The sequence below is a fragment of the Glycine max genome, chromosome 1 (genome assembly GCF_000004515.6).
Source record: "Glycine max cultivar Williams 82 chromosome 1, Glycine_max_v4.0, whole genome shotgun sequence".
NCBI classification, from domain to species: Eukaryota; Viridiplantae; Streptophyta; class Magnoliopsida; order Fabales; family Fabaceae; genus Glycine; species Glycine max.
Genome location: NC_016088.4, coordinates 53565352 through 53577632, shown reverse-complemented (window position 1 = coordinate 53577632; position 12281 = coordinate 53565352). Strand labels below are relative to the sequence as shown.

The following is a 12281-nucleotide window of genomic DNA, read 5'->3' as shown; positions in this document are numbered from 1 at the left end:
AAAAGCCAAATGAGATAGCTGAATACCTGCACAGATTAGACATTAACCGTCACGATAATTTCGTGCACCTAATTAATATCAATCTCCAATAAAATTACAATACATGGCTGTTAATGTTCAATAAAAGCGCGACACACGACATTTAGTGTAAGCAATTAACATTCAATGTTCAATTTTGGGGTTGAGAACTGAAATAACGAGATTGAAAAAAAATGTGGGACTAAATTTGTAAATTAAATTATAAAAGAATCAAAATCGAATTCTGAAACAAATAGGATGACCAAATTTACAATTTTACCTAATAATAATACCGGTTTTTGCTTTATACTAGCTCATTATTACTTTTGTTATACTTATTTTTGCTAGTGTTGTAAAAGAATGTTATACTGGGATTATTGGATGCAGTGCAATGGGTTGCTGATTTGAATATATTATATGTCCCACGTAGTTTTTGAAGTGGATTGCAAGAACGTTGTTGACACGATTCACGACCACTGGCAGGATCGCTCTGAAGCTGGTTTAACCATAAGTGATTGTAAAACCATCCTATCTCAATTCCCTCATTTTAGAATTGAGTTGATTAGAAGGCAAGCTAATGCAGCTGCTTATACTCTTGCTAGAGTGGCTATTACTAATGATAGTCCATACATTTATCATTATGTCCTACATTGTATTGTTGACATTATCAATAATAAAATAATATGAGTTTATTCCTTTAAAAAAAATGTGATGTAAATAATATAACTTTTTGTTAAATTCAGTGAGTGACTCAGTAACAACAAATAATTTTATATTTATCAACTTTTCATGATTGATTGTGTTATCGGAGGGAAGGCAACTGATGTGCACATTTTCTTGCAGAAGAGAGGTTTTACGAGTCAATCATATTGGAGCAACAACCTCCAATCGCTCTGTTCTACGTAACTAAGGTACTAGTATTTCATTTTACTTCCCTTTATTCTGTTTCAACTTTACTAATGTGGCGGAACAGATATAGACTTGTTGGGTAAAAGTAAGACCTGTGAAATTTCCGAAAACTCACATTTCACAAGACGGAAACATCACGAGAAAGTCTACTAGAAATTTAAAGGTCCATGTATTTTAATGGAAATAGAAAAAGAAAACTGACCTGAAACGTTGAATTGTAAACCATATGGAATTGAATTAACTGCGTACTCTTATTTTCTATTTAATCAACCTCCATTTTCTATCTTTTTCTCTTCTTTTTATTTTTTTTAAAAATGTAAAGTGACACTCCCTGGTGCATATTAAAGAGAGAGAAAAATAGAAAAGTGGAAAGAAGAAGAAAAAAAGCAAAGTAGAAGGGGCCAGGTCCAAGATGACACGGACACGCAAGCCCATTATCACGTACTTGGGCTGACTCTGATGCATGAATCCATACGCAAATCCCGGCCACGCCCCTGTGGTTGCGCGAGTAACACACGCGCCTCCACCCTTAAGTTCCACGCGCTGCTTTCTTTTACGTTTTAAAATCCTTCCATACCTCTCCGCCACTTCCTGCACAAACCCTCCCTTCTCCATGGGACAGTCACCGTCCACCTCCGCCGCGCCTCCGCCGGACCTCAACCGCCTCCAAATTGCTCAGTTACACCCAAACACCGATTCTGATTCCACCGATTACACCCTGCGTCTCTCCGACGATTGCTTGGCCGCAATCTTTCATTTCCTGAACACCGCCGATCGGAAACGGTGCTCTCTGGTATGCCTCCGGTGGCGCCTTGTCGACGGCCAGAGGCGGCACCGGCTCTCCCTGAACGCACAGCCGGAATTACTAGACTTCGTCCCTTCCCTATTTAACCGCTTCGACTCGGTCACGAAACTCGCTCTACGATGCGACCGAAAGTGCGCGAGCATAAACGACGAGGCTTTGGTTCTGATCTCGCTGCGGTGCAGGAACCTCACGCGCCTGAAGCTGCGCGGGTGCCGTGACATAACGGAACTCGGAATGGCCGGCGTAGGCGACAACTGCAAGGCGCTGAAGAAGCTATCGTGCGCGTCGTGCATGTTCGGCGCGAAGGGAATCGCGGCGGTGCTCGATCGATGCTTTACTTTGGAAGATCTAACGCTAAAGCGGCTACGTGGGGTCCACCACATCGGCGACATGGCGGTTGGTGCCGCGGCTTCGTTGAAATCTATATGCCTGAAGGAGCTCGTTAACGGGCAAAGCTTTGCGCCGCTTTTGATTGGTTCGAAGAAGCTTCGAACGTTGAAGGTTATTGGGTGCACGGGGGATTGGGATGAGACTCTGGTTAGGGTTGGATGTTCCAACAATGGGTTGGTTGAGGTTCACTTGGAGAAGCTTCAGGTTACCGATGTAGGGCTTGTTGCCGTGTCTAAATGTTTAGGGTTGGACACTTTGCACGTTGTGAAGACCGCTGAGTGCTCCGACGTGGGGCTTTGTGCGGTTGCTGAGAGGTGTAAGTTATTGAGGAAGGTTCACATTGATGGGTGGAGGACTAATAGGATTGGTGATGATGGGTTGGTTGCGATTGCCAAACACTGTCTTAACTTGCAGGAGCTTGTGTTGATCGGTGTTTATCCCACTTTTTCGAGCTTGGCGGCGATTGCGTCTAATTGCGGGAATCTGGAGAGGTTGGCCCTTTGTGGGATTGGAACCGTTGGTGATGCGGAGATTGAGTGCATTGCTGATAAGTGTGTTGCACTCAGGAAGCTTTGCATTAAAGGGTGCCCTGTGTCTAATGCTGGGATTGGGGCTCTAGCTTCGGGGTGTCCCAATTTGGTTAAGCTTAAGGTGAAGAAGTGCAAAAGGATTACTGGTAAAGGGGTAGAGTGGGTGAGAGAACAGAGGGTTTCTTTGGCGTTTAATTATGATGATAGTGAATTTGAAGCTTTGGATGGGGGTGCAAGTGATGGGGTTGGGGGAGCTCAGGATAATACGGTAGAGTTTCTACCAAACATCATCAACCAAACTACCGTGGCCGAGGCTGAGGCTTCTTCAAGTAATAATAACAACCGAATGACAATGTTAAGATCAAGGTTTGGGTTTTTGGCTGGTAGAAATTTAGTACCGGGTGCCTTCAGAAGGTGGTCTAACAGTGATAATGTCTCCAGTAGCAGTTTTGGATGATGTTAGTAAGAAAGCGCAAACACAGTCTTGCCATGTTCGCATTCCCCAATATATCTATAATAGTTCTCATGTCGATTGCCTGTTCTTTGCAGGGTTGCTATGTGACTTTTTGTTTTTGCCTGAGTAGCTGATAGCAGCAGCATTTCTTTTGTTGACTAGATTTGTCGGTCACCCTCATTGATTTGTCAGCATTTCTGGTTATATCACCTTAGTAAAAAGTCTGTTTTATTTCCTATTAGTGCAGTTTTTGATAAAACAAAAACTGCAGAGTTGACAAAAAAAAAAAAAAACAGAAGATAAAAACTGCAGAAAATCTCGTTCCCTCTTGATATACTTGTTACTACTACTGTTGGCGTGTGTATTGTATGTACGTAGCCAATATAATCACAGGAAGTTGGGAACCACTTTTAATTGAATGAACATTAAAATGCTTCATTAACTCATGGTACAGAAACAGGCCATAAGTTGGGTCTGCAAACTTTATACGGTACGATTTAGATAGAAACAAAATATAATCACCGGAAGTTGGGAAACATTAAAATGCTTCATTAACTCACAGGGTACAGAAACAATACTCAGCTGTAGCATTTGGAGTGGTATTCTTTAATTAATGTAGTATTAAAGTTTTATCTCAATAACTCCCTTAATAAAAGTTTATATTAACATTATTATTATGCAACTCTAATTTTAACCTTTAATTTTAATTAAAATTGCATCTGATGGTGAAAATCTATTAATAATAATACCAATATATAAATCATTAACTCAAAATGCACAACTAGTTACTTGAGATAGGAAAATGTGTTACTTTCATCTGTTTCTGTTAGCAGCCAGCAAAAGAATTTAAGTTTTATGTTTGACAAATAGTAAGAGATTTATAATAATTCACGCATTTAACTAACTGTATTAGACTCGTTTGATATCAACAAATTGATAATAATAATAATAATAATAAAGTAAAATCAAACACATATTCGGTGTTGGATTTGTTACCCAGCAATAGCATTGTCATTTTGTAAAGAAATGTCGGTCTCTTGTATTTGCTACCTTTTGATTCAACTCACAATGATTTTTAGAATTCTCCATAGGCCGTTGAGGATGGTGAAGCATATCATGTAGAATACTTGAAAAAATCATGTAAAAATGTAACCTTTAAAATATACAGAGTTTAAATAATAAAATACAGAATAGTCCTTTTGACAACAAATTGGGGGCAAACCAATGAATTCCGTAATGCCTAATGTCTTTCCTGAGTAGTATTGAAATCAATCAATAGTTCATCCCACATCCTCTCAATCACTGTCAAAATCTTCATCTCCAAAGGAAAAAACTGAAGCATCTGCTGCGATTGCCTTGATGTCACTTGCCCCTACAGATCCCATGTTTGTACTCTTATTGCCTGTATGATTTTTATGAAGTTTATCTGTAGGTGATTCTTCAGAAGCATCGTTTTGCTTGCATTCCTCATGCTGCAGTGACAACTGATCCGATTTCTGTGTCAACATCCCTACATGGTCATTTGTTGCCTCAGATACTTGATGAGGTGCCATAAATTTGTACTCAGCTGCAGCTTTATTGCTTTGTGTATCCCGGGTCTCCTCTTCGTCGCTGTCTGAGAATACATCATCATCTCCGTTTCTAGGGACTTTACTCTCACTTGAATTAGATGTAGTAGACTTTGGACCAGGTAGGGCATTGCTTGTGTTTCCATCAGATCCTTTGCTGGCAGGATTTGATTTTGTATTTGCAGGCAGGGTGCCATTATAGTCTATCATCACAACTTCCACCTTGAATCCTGGAGCAGGGATCTTTCTCTGAAGGGTGCAATCATAAGTTTAAATTATCGTCAGGTTCAGAGAATAAACCAATAGAGGTACCTTGGGGTAGAATCACCGTAAGATAATAAGATTTACCCGCATGCAAAATAACATTGAAAAAAAGTGCATATTTTACCTTGTCGAAACCATCAAAATCTGAACCATCCAAAAATTTTCGGTTTTCTGTCATCGTTGTATTCATCCAACTGCCAAGAAGAAAGTGGTACATCAAGAAAGCTGCTAATCTATGTAAACAAACTGTTTCATACTATACACAATTTTGAAGAGAACAAATCTTTAATGTATAGTGGAAAAGGGAATGAAACTATTCTTCATCATACAACATTTAGGCCTTCGTATCAAAAAGATTCTGATAAAATCACTATATAAGCCACAATACAATCATAATGATTCTGATAAGTGATTGAAAAGCAGAAATAAAGGGTGACCAAAAGAAATAGGTGTTCTGAACAAACCAGTAGAAATCTCCCTGTCGATCTTGAAACTGAATTTTGAAGTCTCCTACCAACTCTGCTAGACCAGGCTCTCCTGGTAGGGCAAAAACCACAATTCCTTTCTTTGGTACACTGATCCAGAAATCTTCTGGCTGCAAATGAGTTTAGAAAGTAAATTCAGTAATCAAATTCAAATCCATATATTAGCATTGAGGCTTTAGGAAAGAATCAATACTCAGAAAAGATGGCCTAAAAAATAGTGTGTACCATTAGATCCTTTGTTTTGGGATGCTTTCTTGTGGTAAAAAGAATTCCTGAGAATAAGTTAAAATGTCAGGCTTTGTAGATTAAAATATCAGTTGCATGAAAAAGTACAGTACAGACTAGAATCTTGCAGAAGTAGAAATGCATATCGATTAATTTGGTTTAAATTCAATTGGGAAAGATGCAGGCACTTTCAGGTTAAAAAGTGCAACCCTATTGAAGGTACATAGTAGTATATCTGAAGTTCTGAACCAGACCCCCAGATGAATGCTCAAATTTCTTGAGCTATACTTAAATGAGAGAATATTGAGGACTTCTTTTTAGCTGTCATCTCATTTTATGTCCATTCTTCCATTTACTCCTTTATCAGTTACAACATTTGTTGACTGCATACAATTTTTATTTTTATAGTTGGACCATTATACATTTTTCCTTTTCTCCCCATGCAAAACTTGGAATGTAAGTGCTTTTAATTTTAGTTTTGCTCAAAAACCATGTGTTGAAATTCACACTATAGATATAGAAGGGAAAAGACCTTTTTATGGAGTATTTTCCTACATAACTTAGAATATTACTGAAATTCAAACGACATGAAGAGAAAGCAATAACCTTTGCTACTTACCCGTATGATCAGAAATTGTAATAGATGGTCTAACCCAATAAGGGCATTTGTGAAGCCGAAACCCTCTTAGCATGCACCTGTCAAAGTCCAAATTTATAGGATCCTTTTTCAATTTTGGTACATTGTGACAAAATTACATCTTACCTTCGTCCTGGTTGGACTTCTCCATTGAAGTGTGTTAAAGTCCGTTCAAAGTATTTTACATATCTCTAAAAAATTACAGAAATAAATTATTTTAGAAGAATATGTCCAGAATATTACATCTTTAAATAAAACAATAAACCAAAATTAATGACTGACAATCTGACTAGGGAGGACTAAAGCCTTTCCATCTACACATCTTTTATGGTTAAAGTAATCAATGGCTTCCTCTGCAGTTGGGAAGAACTGCAAAAAGATATTGACAGTCAAAAATTGCAAAATTCAAAGACAAAAGTGCACAACTGACATTCCAAAGTCTTTGAAGTTGATTATCATAACTTGCCTTAAGAAACAAAAGAAGACTACATATCATCAGTCCAGTCCTCCCCATACCAGCTTTACAATGAACAACCACGACATTTTGAATATCCTCCTTCAACCATGAATATGCACTTTGACAAAATGATGCTATAAGTTGAATAGGAGGGCAATTATGATCACTAAATGGGAAAGTTGCAACCTGAAAACAATCCCAATAGGTTAATGGGACAAACAAGAATATTACAATAATTTGATTAAAATATTGTGGTCCATTCCTTAATTCTATTTTGGACATCTGCCAAACCAAACTGCAATTAAAAGGTAAAATAATTATCTCTCCACATTTATATCCAATATTTGTATGTTCCTATGTGATGTTTTCATACACTCTAAAATATTGTAAGGGTTCCTAGGAATGACAATGGAAAATTTGTCAATAGGATCTTCTGAATACTTGTGATGAGGATATGCAAGGTATTGTCCTACTATAACTGATATCGACCATCAAAGTTAGACAACCTAGAAACATATACAGTCCTGGGCTCCTATTTTATGTTACCATTATTACCTTGTCATATCTCCAAGCTTTTCCCAATAAAAGGAGTTCTCATTGGAATGTAGTCTTGTATTGTTTGAGCAAAGGAGAGGTTGGGGGGGTCCAACAAGAGGAACAACTAGCATACCATCATGGTTTTGTCTATTTTTCCTAATCATTTCATAAAATTCCTATGAAAATATTTTATGATTTCTTAATTTAAAATTATTGAATGGTTTAGATTAAAAAATATTAAAGGTTAGGATTAGTTTCCTTATAATTTAATAGCAGTAACAGAAAGATATATTAATTTAATACATGAAGTCTAAGGATTAATTGAGACCAAATTAAAGTTTAGGATGTCTATTTGTAAAAGTATAAAATTTAGAATACTTCTATTTTTTTGCCTTATCATTTATCTTTACCAGGGCCCCATGGGATAATTTAAGAGGAAAGAAAATGCTATTTCCCTGTCTTTCCGAGTGTTTTGGAGCAAGAGTTACCATCATATTCATTTAAAACAAGTAAAAATAACAAACTTTTTTTTTGCTCAAATTTTTCTACCAAACTCTACAGTAGCTACACTGCAAATCATCCTGGCAAGTTGACTCCAATTTTCAACTTGAAGTTGAACATAAAGAACAAGTGCACTGAATATAAAGGACAAGTGCTGTGTCCAGTAGACTAGAAAGGTAAATGATAGGTAACCGTCAAAATTATTGCCCATCTATACCACTATATCAAATAGATTTCTGAAATGAAAATAAAGATGAAAATCGCACCTTCCCCTGGAATAATGATCCGTCATATAACCTTTCTGAACAAAGATTGTATACTTTGTATTTTCCCTGCACATCAAGGTTTCAAGAGAACAAAATTGTCAGAAGATCATAGATAAATTGTCAACAACACTCGGTATATCAAGATACTAGGAGAAATTAATTGTCCTAGCAAACCATTTAGTGAAACAAGAAAAGTGGATAGTAATTGCTCAAATTCATAGAGGAAGTTGGAGCTTGGGAGAATTTCAAGATCTTCAGGTACTCAAAGTACCTCTTTACATCTAGCAGAAGAGTTCAAGATCACTGTCAATTATAATTAAATGTTGGGTTGCTGTTTGGGCTACTGTAGATGAGTGTTGTATATGATACCATTAATCCAAGTGTTGTAGCAGTGTTATTTTATATGTTTGGCATAGTTACACTTTTTGTTCCCATTCTTTAGCCTATAAGCGATTTTAGTCCTCCTAATTTTAATTGCTCGCATTTGGCCCTGTTAGTTTCGTAATAGTTCAAAGTAAGTTCCTCACCTCAAAATGTTATCCAATAAATAATAGAAATGTAATAGAGATATGGCATATCAATAATTCGTATAAATTAGCAAAGAAAAAATGTATAAAATATTTAAATAACAATAAAAAATAAAATTTATAAAATGAAACAAAAATTAATTTGAACAAATAGGAAAATATGACGACTAAACAGGAGCAATTAAAATTAAGAGGACCAAAACCACACATAGACTAAAGCACGGGAACTAAAAATGCAATGAAGCTTATACTTTACGAATACCTTTCAGTTTCTTTTTATTTTACTTTAGATAGATTGGATGTTATCTATTCTGCGGGTTAGGATTTTTTAACTAAGGGATTCTATGATATATGAAGGGATTTAATTTTAATGGGTTTAACAGGGGATAGTTCACATTTTCTTATAAATTGTTTTCTTCTATATTCCTTAGCTGTTAACCAGAAGATAAGTACTCTTTGTTTCTGTTCTAGATTTCTTTGACCATCCTTTTGATAAGAACCTCGGGAGATCTACACAACAAGTTAGCCACTGCAGTTAGAGAGCCCAAAGTCTCATACTTCCATATATGAGAATCCCATACTTCCAACACAGAACTCAAGTCTCATATGCTCCCAATTTCTCTCGAGTGCTACAGGATGAGAAGAAAATAGGATCCCAGGACTGCAATAGATATTATGTTACCTTATGATGCGTTTCAAAAAACTTGATCACTTCATCCATGTGATTGCGATAGAACCCCTGCAACACAGCTCCCCCTTAAAACAAAATTGAATGATGACTGAGCTTGGCTTAAACATGAGACAAACTGACTGTCTATAAGTATACCTCAATGTATCCAAAAATTCCAGAGCTAAAATCACCACCCGGAAATCCCATAGCAATTATATTTTCAGTGATGTATGTCATGTCCAAATCAAATCCACCTTCCTGTTACAGAGAATAAGAGTTGAAATATTAAAGTACAAGAAAAAATGAAATCAACAAGGAAGGTGAGTCAATTCTTTAAAAAAAAAAAGGGTAAACTATGTCAACTTGTACCAGAGAGAGCATCAGATACACAAGAGTATGATGCATTAACTAAGCAGTCAATGCCAATTAGATTCTTCAACAGACAAATTCGAGATAGTGACCATTTTTGTCATGATGCTTTTTGCATGGTGGGAAAATCAACATATTTTTCTTATTAAGAATGTTAGGAGACAGAACAACTCTTTTATAGGAGGTAATAAACCTAAGATTCCAGGAAGATACTTGGAAAATACAATATTTTGAGTACATGCTCTTCTAAAATTTTTGCAACAATAGTTTTTGTACATAATTTCATAAACTCCTATAAGATGTTTTTCTAGAGCTTGTTTCTTATCCATTTGTGAACTGAAAACACAGAACATGCCTAAAGTTTTGGTAGATTGTGTGAACTATTTGATTGATAAAAGCATTGTGAAGTGATGAGGTTGAGATCAAAATCCAGCATATTTAACTTGATGGGATGCATGCTGTTAAGGAACATTTTTGGGTATTAGTGTATTACCATTTTGAATAGCTATCAAAATTGTCCACAACTATTATACAGTAGCCAAGAGGATATGTGGTTTTAACAATTAGGTATATCACTTGCAAAATACAAAATACAAAACGATCATCATATCCTCTTGTATAATGTAACAAAATAAGAACATGCCAAAAGGAAGAAACCACATAAATTTTTTTTTTCTTTTTAAATGTTTTTAATGAATGACTCATAGCTTACCCATCAGTATATTTTTAGGAAAAGAAGTGCAAAGATTAACAAGCAAAAAAAAAAAATAATGATGTTATAAGATTTGTTGTAACTGATACATGTGAGATATTTCATAAATGCAATATAGCAGGGAATAACATGGTTGGCAGCAGCATTAGTAGTATCATTCAGGTCGTGTACCTATTCATATAATTATAACCAATTTTAAACTAAATTTGCTGCCAATGCAGATAAATGATGACATAACCCTGATGCAGAAAACATATCAACAGAAAACAAGTAAATAACTAACTATAAGGGTTCATTTTGTTAATCAACTTATTCGAGAGGAACAGGTGACAAAAACAAACCATGCAGGTATTGAACTTGAGTTCACACTTCACACAACTGCAAGTGCCTTAACCAGCAGATTTGGACATGATAACATACATCAGTTATACAATTTATCCCATGGTATGGACATAGAAGAGGTAAAACCAAGCCAGGTGTAAAATTTGGTACTCAACTGACCTGGTATCTACGTTTATTTTGAGAGACAATATGGCGTGCTTTGACCTGCACTGCCTTTACTGCACTCTTGGAAGAGTCCACCAACCCTTTGGTGACGGATTCAATCAAGTTAGATTGCTCGGCTCCTGACTTGACTGGAGCAGTTTCATTTGATGGCGTTCGCAATCCAAGCCCTCCAGTCAGGCGAGCAAAAGCTGACATGCCAGCATTTTCGGTCTGGGAGTTCTGTTGTGCTCCAAGCCCAAGGGCCTGTGGGAATTTCAGATTTCTTGCCCAGGATGATATGCCAGAAGTGGGTGACGACAATTGCGAATCATGTGCATTGCCAGGTTGTCCAGACACTTTGGTTGAGTGTTGTTCTTCAGTATTAGAAGCTGGAGGAGTAGGTTGAGATGAAGAATCAGCTGAAGCTGGTTCCATGAGTCACTCAAATGCAGTTCTGCAGAATGGAAAACCAATCTAATTCATGAGCAGTTTAACTTTAAGCAGCTAACAACAAATTAACTAAATAAAATAAATATACACCATAGAATGTTGGTGGTAAAATTAATATATGATAATGCCAAAAGAACACCTAAATTTGAAACATCTACTTCACACAAGCTAATTAATTGCAGAATCGAAACCATTCTCTCATAAATTAACTGGATTATAACATATATTGAATTAAAACAGTCCAAAAACGTTGGCGTCGGGAATATAAACAGAGGGATCTGAAAATGGAAGCTTCACTGATACAGATTGAGCAGATTTGCGATTGAACACGAGCAATAATTGTAATGTGTAAACAATGAATAAGCATGTTCACATCGTAAATACAAAGAATGAAAAATGCAAGAGAAGTGGATCACTTACCTGTGATGTGAATCGGTGGCGATGCACACTATTCGGTCTGTTTCGCAAGGAACAATGGTTTTGCGAAGGAGAAACACGTGATTTGCAAGTTTGGGATTTAGATCAATGCAGGTTGATTGGAGTCATCGGAAATTTGACATTGGAAATCCCATGGGAGAATGAAATAAATAGCTCGTCGGTGGAAAATGAAAGATTCATATCATCTGGTAGACCGTTATTACTTATTTCACAATTCACGATTTTATCATCGAACTAAGATTAGGAGTGATAAAGAAAAAAAATTTGTTAAATTCTCTTATTTTTTTCGATTTTACTCTCTAAATTTAACAAAACCATAATTTTACATACATTTGATTTTTTTATTATGTTCCAATTAATCTTAAATGATTAAACTTAACATTATTTTTTCCATAATGAAGGTAAATAAAAAAATACATATTGGTTTAAGGCACCATTAAAAAATAATTTAATTAATTAAAATATAAAAAATAAATATAAAATTAAATATTTGACTAAAATTGTAGATTTTAAATTTTTTAAAATGTGAAAAATAAAATCATGAAAAAAAAGAGAAAATAAAACCATGTATAAAAAATTAAAG

At 35.9% G+C, this 12281-nt stretch overlaps 2 protein-coding genes across 2 annotated transcripts; one reads left to right on the top strand and one right to left on the bottom strand.

Annotated features, from left to right (window-relative positions):
* Positions 1-1171: 1171 nt before the first annotated feature.
* LOC100802150 (F-box protein SKIP2) lies at positions 1172-3344 on the top strand. The gene is made up of 2 exons (XM_006573585.4): positions 1172-3110; positions 3202-3344. Exon 1 carries the CDS (start codon positions 1391-1393, stop codon positions 3107-3109), a length of 1719 nt encoding a protein of 572 aa, XP_006573648.1. The 5' UTR covers positions 1172-1390; the 3' UTR covers position 3110; positions 3202-3344.
* Positions 3345-4247: 903 nt separating this feature from the next.
* LOC100801622 (phosphatidylinositol 3,4,5-trisphosphate 3-phosphatase and protein-tyrosine-phosphatase PTEN2A) lies at positions 4248-11920 on the bottom strand. Its single transcript, XM_003516560.5, has 13 exons — positions 11681-11920; positions 10826-11264; positions 9400-9501; positions 9256-9312; positions 8047-8112; positions 6752-6928; positions 6568-6654; positions 6412-6476; positions 6268-6344; positions 5649-5695; positions 5403-5533; positions 5063-5132; positions 4248-4923 (listed from the first exon to the last, which is right to left on the bottom strand). The coding sequence occupies exons 2-13, from the start codon at positions 11243-11245 to the stop codon at positions 4402-4404; spliced, it is 1821 nt and encodes a 606-aa protein (XP_003516608.1). The 5' UTR covers positions 11246-11264; positions 11681-11920; the 3' UTR covers positions 4248-4401.
* Positions 11921-12281: the final 361 nt, after the last annotated feature.